The following is a 21,060-nucleotide window of genomic DNA, read 5'->3' on the forward strand; positions in this document are numbered from 1 at the left end:
TTTTGAATGTCTTCATTCTCTCGTTTTATGCTGAATTTAAAAAATATGAGGTAAAGTATAGACCAGGGGTGGGCAAACTTTTTGACTCGAGGGCCACAATGGGTTCTTAAACTGGACCGGAGGGCCAGAACAAAAGCATGGATGGAGTGTTTGTGTGAACTAATATAAATTCAAAGTAAACATCATTACATAAAAGGGTACGGTCTTTTTTTTTTAATTTCAATAGTTTTATTCATTTCAAACATTTTAACACCAGCGTTGATGCTAATGTGCAGTGGTGCATGTTAACACAAATGCCCTGTAGCACGCATTTTTACAGGCGCAAGGGGGAGAAGCAAACGCAGCGCAAAATGCATTTGTTTTGCCGCTAACACATGCGGTTAGTGGCCACGGTAGCGTTACTGATACCGCATCCGTATCAGCAAAAAAATGCAGCCGCAGCATGGCTAGTGTGACATGTCCTCTGTGTGTCTTTTTCCCTGTTGCGCGCGTCCGCAGTGGGAAAAAAAAATGCAGTGGATACAAGCCCTAAAAGCTGAAAGTCTTTGTTGTTTTATTAACAAGTCATTGTGATGTACAGAATGTGGGAACAGGAAAAAATTGTGTTTGAGTAGAGCTCTTAATCTTACCTCAGAAAGGCTCTGATACTGCGCTCTCCAGGGGCGTGTATCCCTACATCACCACGATAACGTGTCTCCGTCTACGCATTCCCAGGGTGATGTCGGGAGACGCGTCCGCGGGCATTACAAGGAGCCTCTGGAAGATTGAGAGGTTCCTTCTACTGAATGGGCGGATATAAATCCGCCCACTCAGAAGAAGGAGCTGCGGCTGTGTTTCCCGACGTTGCCATGTTAACACTGCTGCTGGTGAAGGAGCGGAGGGGAGAGCAAGAGAACCCTCCGCTCTTTCGGCTCCGCAGGCCGGATGGAACAGCTGAACGGGCCGGATCTGGCCCGCGGGCCGTAGTTTGCCCACGGCTGGTATAGACTATAAAATTACTTCACCTCTGGATATGTAAATATAAATGTTTATACTGTAGGCTAAATAATTCAAACTTAATTAAAAGGAAAAAAGTCTACCTAGACTTACTAAACAGTATAAATAAAATCAGGGGACTCTTCCCCCTCCCTACGTGGGAGTCTGTACTCGTTCTTCAATAAATCTCCACCTATGTTATACCAAAAAAAAAAAAAAAAAAAAAATCAGAAACCTCTGAGTAAACTTGGACTATCCCCCAACAGTACCTAATATATAGATCCATTTTAAGATTAAGAGAATGAGTCACCTAGTAAAAGAGTTCAAAATGAATACTTAATATTACGTTCTAAGAGGGAAAGAGAAAAAAATCAAAGGAAACTAATAAGTCTAATTCCTTCTTTCAATATAGATTAATGTTTTAAAACTAAAACTTCATATTTACTTTGTAAGACTTTTAAAACTTTATTTGCCAAAACCTCCAAGACTGGGTAGAATTAATTGAAGTTCACATAACTTTTATAGAAGTAAAAAGATTTCTTAAGAACTGAATTAAATTTTATTTTACATTCAAATATGTTACTCAACAGGCAACAACAATCAATAAGCATCTTGATCCCAAACTAGCCTGTACCTAATAGAATATGATAAAGGCATTTCCGTAATCTTTTCCCAAAGAAGGCCTATTTATCTCAAATAGATCTGTTTTATAAAACACTTAAGAATTTCATAGAAAAGAGATCTTTTTTATATTTGTTCTTTTACAACAGAGAACACAAATTTCTTTCTTTTTTTTCAGTCTCCAATGCAGTGGGGTAAGACAGCTTTGCTGGATTTAACTACCATTTATTTTATGCAGTCTATATAAAATCTTATTTGCCTGGAAGCTAGGAAGGTTGATTCCCACCCTACCCACCATGCCCCCCCCCCACCACTCCTTTTGAAATAATGTCATATCTAATACTATTCTAGCATTAAGAACATTAGCTGCTTGAAATGTTTTTTAAAATATTCAAGAAAATTAAGTGTAAAAAAAAAAAAAAAAAAAAGAAACGTAAGTGTGGTTTCCTCTGGGGAATAGTAGAATTGAGAGGCACTTTTCTAGTGTTTAGATTTTTAACAATGATCTGTACTACTTTTACATTAACAAGAATAACAACAACAAAATCCAACCCAGCACTAACTTATACTTAGCAAAAAATTATCCATTATTGCTAGCTTCTAGAAAGATCCTTCAAGATTAGTTATTTGGCAGGGGGGGACTAGAAGAGGGTCAATGCGGGATAAAAGAGGGCATATGTAATACTTTCACCAACAAAGATTCTTTTTTAAAGGAATATGCATGAAAAAATCTAAGGAAATGTAAAAAACAAAAAAGATTAGTATTTTCCACCTTACATAGCTTTCAATAGATGACAAATAAAAATTCCAAGCTCATTAGCACTACAGGTAAGGTCTTTTATGATCTGAGCCTTACATTACTCTCCAACTTTACCATGGGCACCCAATTATTCCAGCTATACTCCAACTATTTGGACTCTTGTGCGCTCACCACCTTATTGTACTATTTTGTCTCCTGGGAGGTTCTCAGCGCCAGTTTTTCACCTAGCTCAGTGGTCGGCAAACACATTAGTCAACAGAGCCAAATATCAACAGTACAATGATTGAAATTTCTTTTGAGAGCCAAATTTTTTAAACTTCTTCTAACACCACTTCCTCAAAATAGACTCGCCCAGGCCGTGGTATTTTGTGGAAGAGCCACACTCAAGGGGCCAAAGAGCCGCATGTGGCTCGTGAGCCGCAGTTTGCCGACCACTGACCTAGCTAACGCTAACCCATATTTTAGGACTCAGTTCTGATGACCTCTTCCAAAAGTCTTCTCTAAGTCCTTTTGCCAGAGAGTTAGACCGCTTCTCCTCCAATATGCTTACAGAGGTCTCTGAGCTTATCAGCTATCTCATTTACCACACACTTGGAATTACTTAAGTGATATTCCCCACTAAGCTCCTTGAGGGCAAGACTCTTGTCTTATACATCATTTTTGTTTTTCAACAGCCAGTATTCTTCCTGTTCCAAAGCAATTACATACTCAAATACTTGTGGAATATAATGAACTAACTACCTCTCATATGTCAAGATCCAATTCTGTCAAGCTATCTCTAATCATCCCAAGAAGTCAGATGCTTTTCCCTCTATGTTCTTAAATTTCCCTCTATGTGCTTTAATTATCAACTCAACTTAGAGATCTATTTCTCCTCATAGACTGTGAGCTTCTGAACAAGGAGCTCTACTTTCATCTTCCTAACTACAAGCATTGTCCTAGGTATCTAGCAGAAATTAAATATTGGTTGAATAAATGAAGTGAATATTCCTTAAAAAGTACAAGAGGGAAAAAAAATCAAGGGTAGTATACCTTGTTCATTCCTTATTTATTTCTCCATCTTTACCAATACTAAGAGGCCATAAAGCTCTAAAAACATTTTGTGCTTGTTTTAGATTTAGGAATAGGGAGCCATTAAAAGATCAAACTATTCCTTAGCCAGCTCCCTGACTTCCTGAAACTCTGCACTTTTTTCATCCAAATTCTATTTTCACTTCTAACAGTAACTCCCTTGATCTTACAAAATTAGAGCCCCTACCAGTAGCTTAGAAGCAGGGAAGTCCCACTTTAATAGGGGCAGTATGGGAAGGTAAGGAGAGAAACTCTTACTCTAGAACAAGGAGGGATGAAATGTTTTGACACCTCAAATTGAAAAGTTGAATATATTTTTCTTCTAGAAATAGTGTTACTCAATGTTATACATTTCTAGGGGCCCAGTGCATGAATTCATGTACCTTGAAAGGAACTGTGGGCCATGAGGCTGCGGTTGGCACAGGGGTGTGTCTCGGCCCACCCTCCACACCCCGGCCTGGCCCCTCCTGCTGCGGTCCCCTGGTCCCGTCTGCTGGCAGCCCTGCTCCCGTGGCCACCACTCCCACACGCTGACGGCCTAGGCCTGCTCACACCCACTGATGGCACGGAGCGATTGGGGCTGGCACCAGCAGTGGGTGTGAGTGGGGCTGGTGCTGGCAGTGGGTGTGAGCAGCAGCTCCGGCACTGGCAGTGAGTGCAAGTGGGGCTGTCGCCAGTAGCGGGTGTGAGCGGCAGCTGCCGGGCCCCGATTGGCCCTCAGGAGCAGGGGGAGGTGGAGAAGCCCTGAGGGGCGATTGGGGCCAGCAGCCGCCGCTCACACCCACTGATGGTGTTGAGCAAGCGGGGCTGGCGCCGGTAGCAGGTGCGAGTGCCGGGTAGGACCATGGTGTGTGAGAACAAAGAATTTTCAGTAACCACCAAAGGCTCGCCCCGATGACAGTGACTGGTGCCCCACCTTGGTCTGGCATCCCTGCTCACCTGCTCCAGCATCCCGCCACGGCTGACACCCGCCATGTTCCACGTGTTCCCCCTGGTGGTCAGTGCACATCATAGTGGCCGGTTGTTTGGCCGTTCGGTCTATTTGCATACTAGAGGCCCAGTGCACGAATTCGTGCACGGGTGGGGTCCGGCCGGGCCTGTTGGGAGGAAGAGACGGCGGAAGGTTGACCGGCCAGCCCACCCTAATTGGGCCTGATCATGGCTGGGCTGGCTGGGGGGAGGGGCTGCGGGCGATTAGCTGGCACACCCACCCCCGATTGAGGTAGGGGGACCAACTGGGGGCGGGGCTGGCCATGGGGAGGGGCTGTGGGGGTGTGCTGGCCGTCCCCATCCCCAAATGGGATAGGGGGGGCCAATTGGGGGCCAGCAGCCTGAGGGAGGGGCCATGGGTGGTTGGCCAGTCGACCCTGCCCCTGATCAGAGTGGAGGAGCCGATTGTGGGCGGAGCTGGCTGGGGGGAGGGGCTGCGAGCTGATTGTGGTGGTTTGGGCCCATCAGGGGTGGGGCCGGCTGGAGGAAGGGGCTGCAGGCGGCTGGCCCTGCCCTGATTGGGGTTGGGGGGCCAATCTGTGGTGGGGCCAGGTGGGGAGAGGGACTGCAGGAGGTTGGCCAGCCGGCCCTGTCCCCTATTGGGGTGGGGGTGGGGGAATCAGGGGTGGGGCCGGCTGGGGGAAAAGGCCGCAGGGGGGGTGGCCAGCCGCCCCGCCCTCGATCAGGATGGAAGAGGCCAATCAGGGGCAGGGCTGGCTGGGGGAAAGGGCTGTGGGAGATTGGCCGGCCAGCCCTAAACCCCAATCTGACCCATATGATGGTCGCAGTGGGCGTCATAGCAAGCAGTCATTACGGCGTTCTGGTCGCTGGCTTTTATATATATATATAGATTGGGGTTTTATATATATAGATGGGAGTTAGCACCGTATATGTATTAAGTAGTCTGTGGGCAGGGCTGGGGACATAATCATAGTAAACACTATGACTGTACCAGATGTTTGGATTTTCGAACTATTATATATTCCTCTTTTCATATTTCCCCCTGCCAGAAAAGAAATTCTAAATTTCACAACAGGTTTGACAGTGTTTAACATATTTAATATAATACATATAAATTTATGTAACTCACATAATGAAAAGTATACTTTAATACTATTACGTTACATGTGAGACTAGTTTACCAATAAATTAATCAACTAACTGCCCTATAACTTCAAGCTCTTCAGTGAATATCCTCTTCACCTATTTATCTTAGTTGACATCTCATGACACCATTTTCTTTGCACCTTTCTCAAGGGCAGACTTTTCCCCCTTACACCCTTGTACTTTAGGCCGGATAGGAATGGTGGGATGTTGAAGGGGTCCAATGAACACTTCCAAACCATTTTCCTACCTCTTTAAATACCCAAACTCTTTTGACATACTACTGTATTCAGCTATGAGACTACTATTGTCCCCAGCATACTTCCTCATTCTTACCCTAGTCATCCCTCTCAGTGACTTTGAGGTCTGTGGATTACTCATCTAACACTCTGGCTTCTTTGTTTCTTAACTTCTTCACCTCCAAATACCTACTCCCATAATCACACTCATGACCTTGCCATCATCCATAACTGTACTAATTCCAAAATCATTTTTCTTATATATATATATACATATATATATATATACACACACACATATATATACATATATATATATATATATATATATATATATATATATATACATACACACACTAGAGGCCCGGTGCATGAATTCGTGCACCAGTGGGGTCCCTCGGCCTGGCCTGCTGGATCAGGCTGAAACCAGCTCTCCCTGAGGGGTCCCGGATTGCGAGAGGGCGCAGGCCCGGCCAAGGGAGGGCTCCAGGATGTGTCTGGCCCATCTCACTCAGTCCCGATTGGCTGGACCCCAACAGCAAGCTAACCTACCAATCAGATCGTCTGCCCCCTGGTGGTCAGTGCATGTCATAGCGAGCAGTTGAGCGGCCTTAGCATATCATTAGCATATTACACTTTGATTGGTTGAATGGCTGACCGGATGACTGGACACTTAGCATATTAGGCTTTTATTATATAGGATTTTTTATTGATTTCAGAGAAGAAAAGAGAAGGAGAGAGAGAGAGAAACTTCAATGATGAGAGAGAATCATTGATAGGCTGCCTCCTGCCCCACACTGGGGATTGAGCCACAACCTGGGCATGTGCCCTGACCAGAAATTGAACTGTGACCTAGTTCATACGTCAACACTCAACCACTGACCCACGCCAGCCGGGCCCAACTCCAAAATCTTAATCAAAAATCTTAATTACCATAGTTCTAATCGCGAAAGCATACCTCCTATCCCTCTAGTTCACCCAACTACCTCCAAATGCAATATTCTTTTACCTCACTGAGTTCTTCAATTCCGTGTTCTTATAATTTTTCAATATCATCTTTGTTATCCTCCTTAGGCCCAGCATTAACCATTCCTGTTCAATAAATCAAATCCTTCATTCCTCTCTCCTATTACATTTCGCTGTTAAAACTCCAACTCTGGTTGAACTGAACTATTATTCCACTTTGCATGCCTGCATCAGAACATTTTATTATTTAGGAAGGGGGGAAATCAGATAACAGGACTGGATGGTTTCACTTTAAATTCACAAATTATAAACATGAAAGGACATTTAACACTGCCTGAAGACACTACTGTTTTTCTTAGAAAGTCTGTTTTTCCAGTCTCCAAGTTAACTTCTTCATACTGGTTTGCTCTCTTCAAAGCTGTAATAGACCTATGTTCTTACCTATGACACTCTCAGTTGAAGATCTACTGCATTCCATTAGAGAGAAATTCCCTCATATTTCCTCACCAAGCCTATACTGTTTTCTCCTATTAAAATGAAAAACAAACAAACAAAAAACACACCCTTGCTCCTCACTTGAGCAATGGATTCCAACTACTCTTGTCTTTTCAAGAAGTCACCTTTGATTAGCTCCTCTCTCTCCTGTATAATCATTTTCTCCTTTTCTACTGAATCATTTCCATAAACACACAAACATACTCCAGTATCAGTCATCTTTACAAACTCCCCCCACAACACACACATACTAGATATGACCTCATTTCTCTGTTCTATTCACAGCAAAACTTCTTGATCTAGTAGCCTTCATTCACTGTCTCCATTTTCTCACCTCTAACTCACTCTTTAACCTACCTTAATTCTAAACAATTTCTTGACATTCAACTGTCCAGATCACCAATGACTACCATGTGGCCAAATTCCATTGCATTCAACTTAGTACAACAAACACTTAAGTAATATTAGAAAAAGCGCATCACTTTCTTTTACCTGAAACAGATATTCTCTAGGCCTCCATGACATATTCTCCTGGTATTCCTTTATCTTCTAATTTCCTTGAATGGTTTTGCCTCTTCACTTGTCTTCTAAAAGATGGAATGTCTCAGGGATTGTGCTAGGACTGCTTTCTCTCTTCAATGTTTTCTCACCTAAATCCTAAGGCTTTAAACATCATTTGTATGATGCTAAATCTCAAATTTTTATCTCCATCCTGACCATCTCCTCTAAATATCCAACTATCTAGCTGATATTTCACTTGGATGTGTGAGGTATTTAAGACATTTGATTCATAAATCTCTCTGAATCCTCCCTACCAGATTTAAATCTTTCATATTCTTACTCCTCTAAAGATCATATAGGCAATATTTTTCTCAGTTTCATCATGTAGTGGCAACCTTATTCTTCCATACTATTCCAGCAGAATATGCCAGCACCTTACATTTTTTTATTACAGTTTGAACTCATTATTTTGTAAATGAAAGATACCCATTTCCACTAAGATTTCTGAATGACACCTGGACCCCAATAGTTAGGTTAAAGTATTATTAACATCTATAAACAAGGGAGCCAAGATTTCACTAACGTGTTAAAGCTAGAGAATGTATTCTACAATTTTTAAGAGTAAGCTAGCATTAGTATCTTTATACATTCCCAGTTTATGTGGGTTTTCTTCTCATCAGACATCAAACATAATAAAAAATAAATCACTGCAAAATGTTTGGCAATCAAACAAGCATTTTCCTGAGTAGTGCATAAATAACAAAAAGGTGTGTAGCGTTCTGAAAGCCCTGGGCTTCTTTTGCATAAATTCACCTTGAAATCACCCCAAACACCAAATATAAGAATACTTATCCAATCCTTATTTAAATTGGGGGGTGGAGAATATGGTTCGGAGGTACCACAACCACCTTCTAAGAAAATCTCAATGATCTTTAAATCTATTAGTTAATCCAGCGTTTGTATAATGATTTCCCATGCTGATTGAGCTGACCTGTGTGACCATTAAGATATTGAAGAAGTGTGTGACTTCTCAGGCTAGGTCAAAAAGACATTGTAGCTTCCACCTTGGTCTTCTGGACTGCTCACTCTGGAGCCAGCTACCCACCGTGTGGACTAAATATGCTAAATGTTAACGGGAGAACAATATCATTCATCCACTGTCTGAAGTACTTAACCTAAAATAAGAACTGTTTTATGCGGGATATTACTGAAGTAAAAATCTTCAGAAAACATACATAAGAGTGGAACTCAGAAACAAATGCTGAGGTTGAATGTCAATATCAACTGAAATCTGAATTTAGTCATAGATAGCAAACTTTAAGAAGTTAAACATTAGACTTACAAATTGAATTTATGAAGTATAAAAGTAATTGCATTTGTAATGAATATATGGATAATCAAGACACATAAACATTTATCAGGTATTAATAGTTACTGATAAATCATGTTAGCTTTGCCCTAGTATAGTTAATGGTATATGACTGAGAAGAACTTCAGGGAACTATGAAGAGGGAGAGAGCTGGATTTTAATTCAGTTTGATTTTCTTTTTTAGCCTCTGTTTCCACATGTTTAAAATGGGAAATAGGTAGGAAGGGTGAGCACATGAGAAACCTAACGATATCTAGGGTCTCTTCCAGTTTTAAAATTCTTTGTCAACTCATTTCATCCTTCAATTTTCTGAAGGGAAGTGAGGAAACCTAAATTAAGAACTGTTTAAATCTAACATAGCAAGGAAATAAAGAAACTCTAAGTAACAAGAATCTTCAACTTACTATTTTCTTTTAGTTGAGAGAAAAAAGAGCCAAGTAGATATATATAAGAATTCTAGGTTTTCTTAAAAGAGAACTGCTTTTGCATTTTGTTGATGTATAAACGTAGTCACAAAGTGATGGATATGATTAACTCAAGTCAAATGTCTTTAAAACAAAAATATAATGGGTATGTTATACTAAATTTTCTACACCCCCTACCCACAGAAGAATGTCAATTTATGTAAAGACTGCTTCAGTTTAGTGTGCCAGTAGGATTTCTTTTTTTTTTAATTAATATATTTTTATTGATTTCAGAGAGGAAGGAAGAGGAAGAGAGAGATAGAGAATCATGGATTGGCTGCCTCCTGCAAGTCCCCCACTGGGGATCAAGCCCACAACCCGGGCATGTGCCCTCGACCGGAATTAAACCTGGGGACCTTTCAGTTCGCAGGCCGACACTCTATCCACTGAGCCAAACCAGCTAGGGTAGGATTTCTTTATTAATGTCTTTTTCCTCCTATTAATCTCAGAAATCAAATGCAAATTATAAACGTATTTTTTTCTTTATTAAGTTATTACATATATGTCCTTATCCCCCCATTGCCCTCCCTCCACCTCCCTCCACTCATGCCCTCACCCTCCTGGTGTCTGTGTCCATTGGTTAGGCTTATATGCATGCATATAAGTCCTTTGGTTGATCTCTCCCCCTTACCCCTCCCCTCCCCTCCCTTCCCTCTGAGGTTTGAGGGTCTGATCAATGCTTCTCTGCCTCTGGATTATACACATACTTTAAATACACGTGGGTAAAAAGATTAAAAAATCATATTCTGTCCCTGAGATATACAACATTAAAAACACACAACATTCACATAGCATATAGACAGCAGTCACATTAATTATTGGAAATCAACCCACTGCCACTCAAACATACTAAAGAACAAATTTGATTTCAGTCCCTCCTCGGCTCAGTGCATTCTCCTCCCTCTTCACATATCTCCACTTCAAAAATGTTCACATTGTATCCTCTTTGTTCACTGACAATTCCTATACCAATGTACTACCTACATATACAAGTATTTATGTCTATGCCAGTCAAATAAAACATCCTCTGTCCACTCCCCTTGGGACTTTGCAAAGTAATAGGAATTCATGTGATAACACATGTTTAAGTATTAAAAGGAAACATAGATTAATGTTTACATTTTCCAGGAATCTCATTTGTACTACAAAAGAGCTTTAACACAAAGGAATGACTAATGTAGAAATGTTAAAATCCTCCTTGAACAAGTTATTAAAAAAAAAAAAAAATTGGACTTCCACTTGTAGAAATAGCAGACTAGGAAATCCAAACCAACTATCATTCTGAAGTCAATTTTAAAAGATAGACAAAATATTAAAAGAATCTTCTTAAAAACATCAAATATCTACCAAATAGTAAGGAATAAATTACCAGCTCAAATCCACCAAGACTTGAAAGCCAGAAAGGTGAGCTTAGATTTTGCCTTTTGTGGGTTTTCCAACAAAGAAGCAGCACTTACGAAGCTGAACTTTGTGATCTGTTGCCTGTCTTGCAGGACTGGGAGACAGAAGACGGAATTTAGGACCTACCAATGATAAGGATTGTAGTAAAAACACCCTTGGCATTGGGCCGGGTCTCTAAAGAGAGGCACCCTAAGAAGAGTAAGAAGAACCAGAAGGTGGCCCAAAAAAGTAAAAAATTTGAAATTGGATCAAGTTGATCTTATATTCCCAGGCAATCGCAAATGAAAATCTTCTCTAGAGAAAAAGTAACTTCATCTTATATATTAAATTACTTCTACAACAGAAAACAGAATCATACCAAGAGACTTGACAATATTGGAATTATCACTACATTCAAGGGGATAAAAGACAGCTTAGTTTAACTATTTGTGCTTGGAACTGAAAACTATAAAAAGTGACATGGTTGATATGAAGAAAAAACACACAAATAAAAATATAGTATTAAAAGATAAAATAACCTAAGCATTTACTGGATGGGTTAACAACAGTTTAGTAGACCTAGGTCAGTGGTCGGCAAACTCATTAGTCAACAGAGCCAAATATCAACAGTACGATAATTGAAATTTCTTTTGAGAGTCAAATTTTTTAAACTTAAACTACTTCTAACGCCACTTCTTCAAAATACTCACCCAGGCTGTGGCATTTTGTGGAAGAGCCACACTCAAGGGGCCAAAGAGCCGCATGTGGCTCGCAAGCCGCGGTTTGCCGACCACTGACCTAGGTGAAAACACTTTGAACTTTGAAGATAGGTCAGATCAAACTATCCAGAATGAAAATTAGAGGGACAAAAAAGAAGAAAAAGAACAAAAAATGGGGTAAAAAATTGAATAAGACAGCCTAACATACTAAACTGGAGTCCCAAAAGATCAGAAGAACATGAAATAAAGGAAATATTAAAAAAAAATAATGGCTAAGAAATTTCCAAGACTCACAAAAGACACCCATCCACACATTCATAAAGCCCAAAGAATCCAATGCCTAACCACAGTATAGTAAAAGAATAGAAAATCAAATATAAAAATCTTAAAAGAAGCCAAAGAAAAATAATAAATAATTTTAAAAGGAAAAAGAGACACAAAGACCTGAGGTCTCAAGAGCAATGGAATGTGTTGAAATAAAGTAACTACCAACACAAAATGTACTGAAGTAAAGTAACTGCTAACCTAGAATTAGGTTAGCAGTTACTTTATCCTTCAAAAGTGGGGTAAAGATGTTTTCAGGTCAACAGACTAAAGTAATTTAGTTCTAAAAGGCATGTTTTAGATTCTTCAAGATCAAATAAAATGATCCTAAGTGGAAAACCATAGGAAACAGAAGAAAATGATAAATACACACATTAACCTAAATATTGACAGCATAAAACAGTAACAATAACGAGGGAAAAATAAAACAATTATTAAATGCACAATGAGCCCTAGCCAGTTTGGCTAAGTGGACAGAGCATCGGCATGCGGGACTGAAGGGTCCCGGGTTTGATTCCAGTCAAGAAGGAGCATATGCTTGGTTTGTGGGCTTGATCCCCAGTTGGGGGTGTGGCAGGAGGCAGACGATCAATGATTCTCTCTCATCATTGATGTTTCTCTCTCTCTCCCTCTCCCTTCCTCTCTGAAATCTATAAAAATATATTTAAAAAACAATAATAAAAATAAAATGCACAACAACATTATATAAGTAGGACTGTGAGTAAGTAGAATTAAAATTAAAGTGAATCATCTGGGAAGAGGATAAAGGTATTGATTAACATTAGACTTTATAAGACTCATATTGCAATTTCTAGGGTAACTAGTAAAAGAGAAAAGGTCATAATTTCCAAATAATAATGGGGAGAAATCTGAACAATAAAATAGCCAACTTATCTAATGGCAAGAAAGGAGAGAAAAGGGAACAATTATTAGGGCAGATATAAAGTTCATAATAAGATGGGTGATTTAAATCCAACAATGTCACACAGGAGACACAACTAAAACACAAGAATATAGAAAGGCTGGATGTAAAAGAATGGAAAAAAATATACACTGCAAACAATAAAAAGAAAGCTGGTACTGTCATATCAATCCCACACAAAGCAGCCCTTAATAGAAAAAGCACTGTCAGAATAAAAGAGGAACACTTCATACTGGTAAGTAACTAATAAGATATAACTATTACACATTTCTAATAACTACTTTACTCTCAAATATCTAAAGCAAAAGTTGAGAGAACTACAAGGAAAAATAATAAAATCCATTATCAAATCCACAATCATGATGGGAGATTTAACACTCCCTTTTCTGTAACTGATTGATATAAGAAAAGATCACTAATGATGCTTAATATTTTAAATACAGGGTTAACAAACATGACCTAATGAACATAGAATATTGCACTCAATAACTGCAGAGAGAAAAAAAGGCAATACACTGAGACATAGTGCAGATCTCAAATTTTAAAGGTCTGAAATCACAGACCTTTGAAAAATAGAATGTGTTCTCTGATTACACTGTAATATTAAAAATCAAAACAAATTTAAAAATAACTAGAAAATCTCCATGTTTAGAAATTAAGAGATATAATATAAATTTACAAACTAATACAAAAGTCAAAGTAGAAACTAATTAAAATTAGAAAATATTTTATAACGTGAATTATAAAAACATGACATATGAAAGTTTGAGTATTATAACTAGCTAAAACAATGCTTAAAAGGGAAATGCTTAGCAATGTGAACTAATGTCCCCAATACATTCAATTAAAAAAAATGATAATTTAAATGTTGAAAATATTGAACAGTAGTGAACTACAAGAAGTTAGCAAAGGAACAAAACAGTAAGCCCCAAAAGTAAAAGAAATAAAGAGCACGAATCAATGCAATAGAAAACAAACATACAATAAAAAGAATCATTAAGATTCAAAATTTGGTTCTTTTGAAAGACTACTAATCTCTGGTGAGACTGATAAAAGAGAATGTACATATAGCCAATATCAGACAGGAGAATGGAATTTTTTTTCCTGCAGCCCTTAAAAGGATAACAGAGTATTTAATATAAACAACTTTATTCTAATAAATTTAAAAATTTCGATGAAAAAGATAACCTCTTAGAGAAAAATTACCAAGATAATCATGAGACAGAAAACCTGATCAGGCTTAAAAATGAGAAGTCAAATAAACAAACAAAAACCCTTCGGCCCACATGGTTTCTCTGCCAGATTCTAACAAACAGTTAAGGAAGAAATAATTTTAATCATACATAAACTCAGAATAGAAAATAAGGTCAGCTCATTTTATAAAGCTAGCAAAATGTTAATTTCAAATCCTGAGAAGGGCAATATGTAGGCCATCTCACTCATGAACACTGATGCAAAAATCACAAAATATTTACAAGCTGAACCTAACAAGCTATAAAAGGATAATACAGTAAAACCAAATTAGGGTTATCCCAAGAATCAGGTTGTTTAACATTTAAACTGAAATGTAATTCAATACATTAACACTAAAGGAGAAAATTTATATGATCATGAAAAGTGTTAAATTCAAACAAACAGGACAAAAAAAACAAAATTCTTAGTAAACTAGGTATAGAAGGGAACTTCTTTAATATAAAGGTTTTAACAAAAACAACAAAATTTTAAAAAACCTCAGCAAACAAACTTGGAGTAAAATGTTAAAGCTTTCTCTTTGAGGTCAGAAAAAAAGACAGGGAGAACAGCTCTGGGATGGTGAACATCAGTGTTCCATTTCTTGACTCGGGTAATAACTTCATGTGTTTTATGTATTATTTGGAATATATGTTTAAGCAATCCTTAGAGATGATGAAAAGGCTGACATAGACTATCACTCAAGTGCGGCCATTGTGTAGGTCCTAATTTTTGCCCCATTATGATTCATTTCAAACCAATTAACATATATTGGGCCTATAAAACATTGTGCAATCTGACAACATGCCTTATGAACTTTAAAAATGTGTGTATACTGCCCTGGCCGGTTTGGCTCAGTGGATAGAGCGATGGCCTGAGTACTGAGGGGTCCCAGGTTCAATTCCAGTCAAGGGCACATGCCCCGGTTGTAGGCTCAATTCCCAGTGGGGGGCGTGCAGGAGGCGGCTGATCAATGATCCTCTCTCATCATTGATGTTTCTATTCATTAATGTTTCTATCTCTCTCTCCCTCTCTGAAATCAATTAAAAAAATGTTTGTATCCTATAATCCAGTAACCCCATTGTCGATGAACCTATCTTAAAGAAAAGGTCAAAATAAAGAGGAAAAAGAATTAAAAATGTGCTAAGATGTTCATTGCATACATGATTTAAAAAATGGGAAAAAACTAAATAACCAACTACAAAGTTGGATTTGTTAAGAAAAATAATTCTTTCAATGGGATTACTATACAGTCAATAGAAATAAGATTTACAAAATATTCTAAGAAATGTATATAACCTAATGTTAAAAAAAAGTAGACACATATAAAAGGGAGGAGAAAAAGGCCTAAGCACAGAAAAAGAGAGAAAATGAGAGCGGGAAGTAGGGAGTAGTGGAAAACTATACTGGTTTTCTTTATATGATGAGCTTATGGATGTGTATGTACTTTTCATTGCATTTCCTGAATTTTCTTTAGTGATTATATAAAACTTTAATAGTGGGCATATTACAAGAACTGAAGCAAATAATTATAAACTTAATGTATCCTAAATATAAAAAGTAATTACTTCAAACTGTACTTTTAAAATTTTCAATTTTTATCTCAATATGATATTTATCAGGCAAATTATTCCCTAATATTTAAATTATAAAAATTTATGATATGCTAATTTTTAGAGATGAGATCATTTCTAATTATATTTAGTATTTAAGATAATATATAATATAACTTTAAAAATAATTAGATCTCCAAAGATATATCATTTTCAGCTTACTTGCCTAATCAAGAGATGGGAGGGTAAACTTCCTCCTGCTTTTGATGGCTGTGTGAAAACCTGATACAGGGAGCAGAAAGAGCATGAGAAGACAAGCCTGCGCACAAAAGTCAGCGCACTAACGATAAAGATGGAAAGGACCTGGATTCTTGATAACATTGTACAGTTCAATTGACTAACCATGAAATCCTCCAACCCTGGACTTTTTTTATATGTGAGATACTGTTTAAATCACTGTTAGTTGGGTATTATATAACCTTTGGCCGAACTAATACAAGATGTATTTAAGATCTGACAACTGATTGAAAGTGGGAGAACAACCAAGATGACTGAAGTTTCAAGACTGGGTGGCTGAGAGAAAAGGTGGTTAGAAAAGAGAAATTAAGAGGAAGAGGAACACAGATACACACATGCACATGTAAAGCACACTAGGTGAGGGTAGGTGAGTGAAAATCAAATCGATGCAGTTTGGTATGGCTTAAGCTTACAATGGCACATGTAAGATAGAGATCTACACCAAGTAGTGAAAGTGGGAAGCAGAGTTACAGAATTGAGAATCACCCACACAAAAATGATAATTTATAGCATTAAAAATAATGATAGAGCCCTAGCCGGTGTGACTCAGTTGGTTGGAGCATCATCGTCCCCTACACAAAAAGGTGGCAGATTTAATTCCTGGTCAGGGCCCAGGTTAGATCCCTGGTCATAGTGCTTATGGGAGAATACCAATCCATGCTTCTCTTTCACATCTCTCTCTCTCCCTCCCCCCTCTCCTCTCTACCCCTTCCTTTCTCTAAAAATCAATTAAAAAAGAAAAAAAAAAGATAAGATCACCAAGAGAACCTAGTGAAAAGCATAGAGACCCTTGAGAATACTCTCCATTCCACCTCACCCTCATTTAGATGGAATTCAACCACTGGCTAGGCCAATTAGAATAATTTCATTCCTCCTGACAAAGATATTGTGACAGACATGGCAGCATGATCTCCTTCGTTTATTCAATAGAGTTTAAAATTTCTGGGCAAAGTGTAGAAGAGAAGCCTTCTCTCTCCCTTTGGAAGTAAATAAAGAAGGCTGTAATAATAGGAACATTGCTGATAGCCATCTTTTTCCTAGGAGGGAAGCCTGTCTGAGCATGAAGGTGGACCAAACTGAGAGAATCGCAAAAAATGGAATCTCAGCCCTGATGACATAAGCCTATGAACAAACTATTCTTTAAGCCAATTTTATCTGTACTTTTCCCAATTACATGAGCCAATACATTTCTTTTGTTTTTAAACCCAGTTTGCATCCTAACTGATGTAGGGCAGGGAAGAGGTATATTTAAGGGGAAGAGCAAAGTCAAAACAGTTCAGAAAAGATGAAACTTTCAAAAGTAGGAGAATTAGGAACTACAATGCAGAAGAACCAAGATATCAGATCATTTTATTCCTATAGGGTATATTTCAGAAATGGTCTAGGACAGTGGTCGGCAAACCGCGGCTCACGAGCCACATGCGGCTCTTTGGCCCCTTGAGTGTGACTCTTCCACAAAATACCACAGCCTGGGCGAGTCTATTTTGAAGAAGTGGCGTTAGAAGTTTAAGTTTAAAAAATTTGGCTCTCAAAAGAAATTTCAATTGTTGTACTGTTGATATTTGGCTTTATTGACTAATGAGTTTGCCAACCACTGGGCTAGGAAACCAAGGATGACTGAGCAAAGGCCATTAGATTTGGTGATTAGGAGGTCATAAATGACTTATCAATAGCAGTATCAGTGCTGAAATAGTAAAGGAGGTCAGAGTGCAAAGGAAAGACTAACGTATTTATTTATTAAAAACTCCATCACGTACCAAACACTTGGATGGACATTTAACATGCTTTAAACTCCTTTAATTACAACCCTGTGAGGTAAGTATAACATTCTACTTTATAGATAAAGAATAGAGTCTGAGTAGTAACTTGCCCAGCCATGTAGCCACTAAGTGGTTTTAACAGCCTTCAAAACCCAGATCTACATGGCTCAAAAGTCAATGATCTTTCTAGTGTATCAGGTTAGTGGATGAAAGAATGAATCTTTAAAGAATGAAAAATCAGTGGCACAGTAGGCTCAAGATTCAGACTAGCTTCCTTGAATTGTGTAGCACACAGCACTGCATGAGGCAGCCCTGGAAAAGTTATAAGCATGTATGTAGGCTAGGGAGGAAGAGACTGGAATGATAATGGACAGTTCTAGAGAAAGAAAGATGGGGAGGGATGATCATCGACATATCTAGAAGAGGTTGCTCTTGAAAAAAAAGGAAGGGCATTTCTTCCTCAGAGATATGGGTAAATAAGGAAATGAGACTAAAATGGAAGAAAGGCAAGTAGAAGGAGTATATCTCAGATGTTGAGATTTCTCTCAGTAAAGGAAGAAATCAAGTTATTTGCTCTAGAAACCTTTATGAAATGAGACAAAAAGGAACACAACACTAACAATCCATCAGAGAGCAGAGCACAAATTGAAAACTAATGTCCTTATATAACTGTCTCTTGCATTCTTCAGGATGTCAGGGGTCTAACTAACATAGCTAGTGATGAGGCTTATTCAGGATTGGGGACTGGAAAAGTAAACCTACAGAAAGTAAACCCCGCCCCCCCCGCCCCATCAGTAAGGACTTAGTAAAAACTGATCACCAGGGGATCCTGGTTATATACGCAAATTAAACCAGCAGTAGACAAATGGGTGAATGGGTTCGTTCAATGAACAGAGAGACAAAGAGGGGTTCATAACCAGAGGGTGAGAGACAGAAAATAGGTTCCATAAGAGTGGAAAAGTGAAAGATTTTGATTGTTTGTGGGTTAGTAATGTCTTTCCACACAATGCTTCAAATTATTTTGCCAAAGGCAGTGGCGAGACATTGATTGGGGTTCAGCAGTCCACTTCGCTCTTCAGAATTGAGACAACCATCTCTAAAAACATCCAATGCTTGCTTGTGGAAAAGTGAAGTCTAGCAACAAACGAATGAACTAACCCATACAGTCAAACATAAAAATATCTCCTTTCTTTTAAACTGAAAAATTCTACTCTAAATTTGAGAAATTCATTAAGAGGTCATAAAATCTACAGCAAAGGAGAAAACATATGATGTGTCATGAGGCAGAACGAAAAGTAAACAAATATGTCAAGCCAATTATAACTCACATGTTAAAGATTTTTAGTGTAGAATTCCAAAAGGCAAGGATAGTTTGTACTTTAGTAACTTGAAAGCACCCAGCATAGCTTAAACAAACTGATATGGCTCCATTTCATGTTAATAAAAAGGGTCCCATTTGCAATCATAAAGGACAAGCTACCATTTTTATTATAGTGCCGTGTTTACAATTTTGAGGCTCAACAAATTATCCAACTATAGGAAAAGATTCAGGACAATCAGCCATGACAACTTGCTCCACTACTACCACTACGATTCTGCAGTTTGCACTTATAAACTCCGGCACCATACCATGTTATTTAGGAGTTTCTCCTACCATTAATTCTGACTCCCCCTTGCCCCAGTAAAAAAGGAGGGAGAACTGAGACTGGCACAGACTAAATTTTATAGAATATATCAAGAATTATAAGGGTTGTTCAGTAATAGCCACAATGGAGAATCCAAGAAATTTGAGAAGTTTAAAAAGCTTTTCTCCATTTTATTCCTTTCTAAATAGAACAAAAGGCTTGTACAATACGGATTCTTCAGTGAGTAACTTAAGCTAACAATGAATAAAAGAAAAAGTCACTTATCCTCTCTTGTGCCATTTCATGTTAGCTTACATTCACAAGGCATTATTTTTTAAAACGAGCACTTCTCAATTCTTTCACTAGATCTAGAAAGTTTACGCTCCACCTCAAAAGTTCAGAGGCTAAATAAAGATTTACTATAGTCAGAAAGAGATTAATTTAGATGAAGAATCATTTGCCATCATAGGCACCATGCCTCTATTTTGCAAGAGTCCAATGGGCCAAGGAGTCAAACTCTCTCAAATCATTCCAGTCTCCTGGGGACTTAATTTCCTCATCAAGATGAACAAAATTCACTGGCCTCTAGATAACAAGCCTTTTCTTTGTAACTCTATATGCCAGGCTATCGGGTAATCTTCCCAGACAGTTAAAAACTTTTGAAGGAAAGAGAGTCGAAGTGAGGAAGATGGGGGAGGCGACTAAATTAGGAGGGGCGGACGACCCACCCACCTAACGCGGACGAGACCGCTCGTCGGGGAGAAGGTTCCACCGGAGCCTGGCGAGGTGCGAAGGGCGTCGGGCAGCAGGACCCCCTCCCGCGGTGTGAGAATGGAGGAGCCGCAAAGCCAGGGGCCAACTGGAAGCCTGAGAGGGGCGCGGGGCGGGAAGGGGGAGGGTCGTGGAGCCCACGGAGCCGCAGAGTCGGGCCGAGCTCCACTGTGGGGGTCCGAGCAGCGGCGGGGCAGAGCGAAGGTTAGCCGGGGAGGGAGACGCCGATGCCTGCAGCCTCACTCACCTGCCAGACGTTCGCCCCGCGGCCAGAAGCACGGACGCCGCCCGGGCGCTTCCTCTCCTGCGGGACACAGCCTTTGCCGCCGCCGGAGCCCCAGAGTGGAAAGTGGTCCCGAAGCGGGCAAAGCGGCCTCCGGACCCGAGCCCTGGGAGGCGTACATAGGGGGAAGCGGGGGCCCGGGAAGGCAATTCGTTGTTCACCTTCCTCACCGGTACCCAACAGCGCTTCCCGGGAACAGCATCGCGCCAACCTCGGCCCGCTGTTCCCGGGCCTTCGCCCGCAGCTCCCCCCAGCAGCGGCCGGGTTTCCGGCGGCAGCACTCCGCCCCCCCGCTACTGGGCCTCCGCCATCTTGTTGGGGGCGGGAAGAGGACAGTGCGCCTGCGTATTCGGAGTTCGCCGGCGTCCCTCTGCCCTAAGAAGAGGACTGTAACGCGCAGCCGCGTTAGCCAGTGTGCTTTGGCCCTTGGGTCCGTCTTCACCCTCCTGTCTCGTGCACGATTGCCCAGACCTGCTCCTTTGCTGAACCGTGCTGCCGCCAAATAGCCCCTTCTGCGCACCCCACAGTCAGTTTTTCTGCAAACATCTATCCAGTGCCTACTATTATGTGCCAGGCCCCCTGCGAGGCGCTGATGGTAGAAGGGTTAATAAAACTTGGCTCCAGCCCTATAGGAGCTCCCA

General features: G+C 39.8%; 1 protein-coding gene across 1 annotated transcript in view; it reads right to left on the minus strand.

The window, feature by feature from the left end:
• The window catches only part of APC (APC regulator of WNT signaling pathway), a 113,673-nt gene extending 92,995 nt beyond the window's left edge, over positions 1 to 20,678 (minus strand). The window contains 2 exon segments of the mRNA XM_080678249.1: positions 20,384 to 20,471; positions 20,473 to 20,678. Of these exon segments, the coding sequence (XP_080534375.1) occupies positions 20,384 to 20,471; positions 20,473 to 20,540 (156 nt within the window). The 5' untranslated portion in view covers positions 20,541 to 20,678.
• Positions 20,679 to 21,060: the final 382 nt, after the last annotated feature.

This window comes from Plecotus auritus, assembly GCF_963455305.1.
Source record: "Plecotus auritus genome assembly, chromosome: 7".
Classification (NCBI taxonomy): domain Eukaryota; kingdom Metazoa; phylum Chordata; class Mammalia; order Chiroptera; family Vespertilionidae; genus Plecotus; species Plecotus auritus.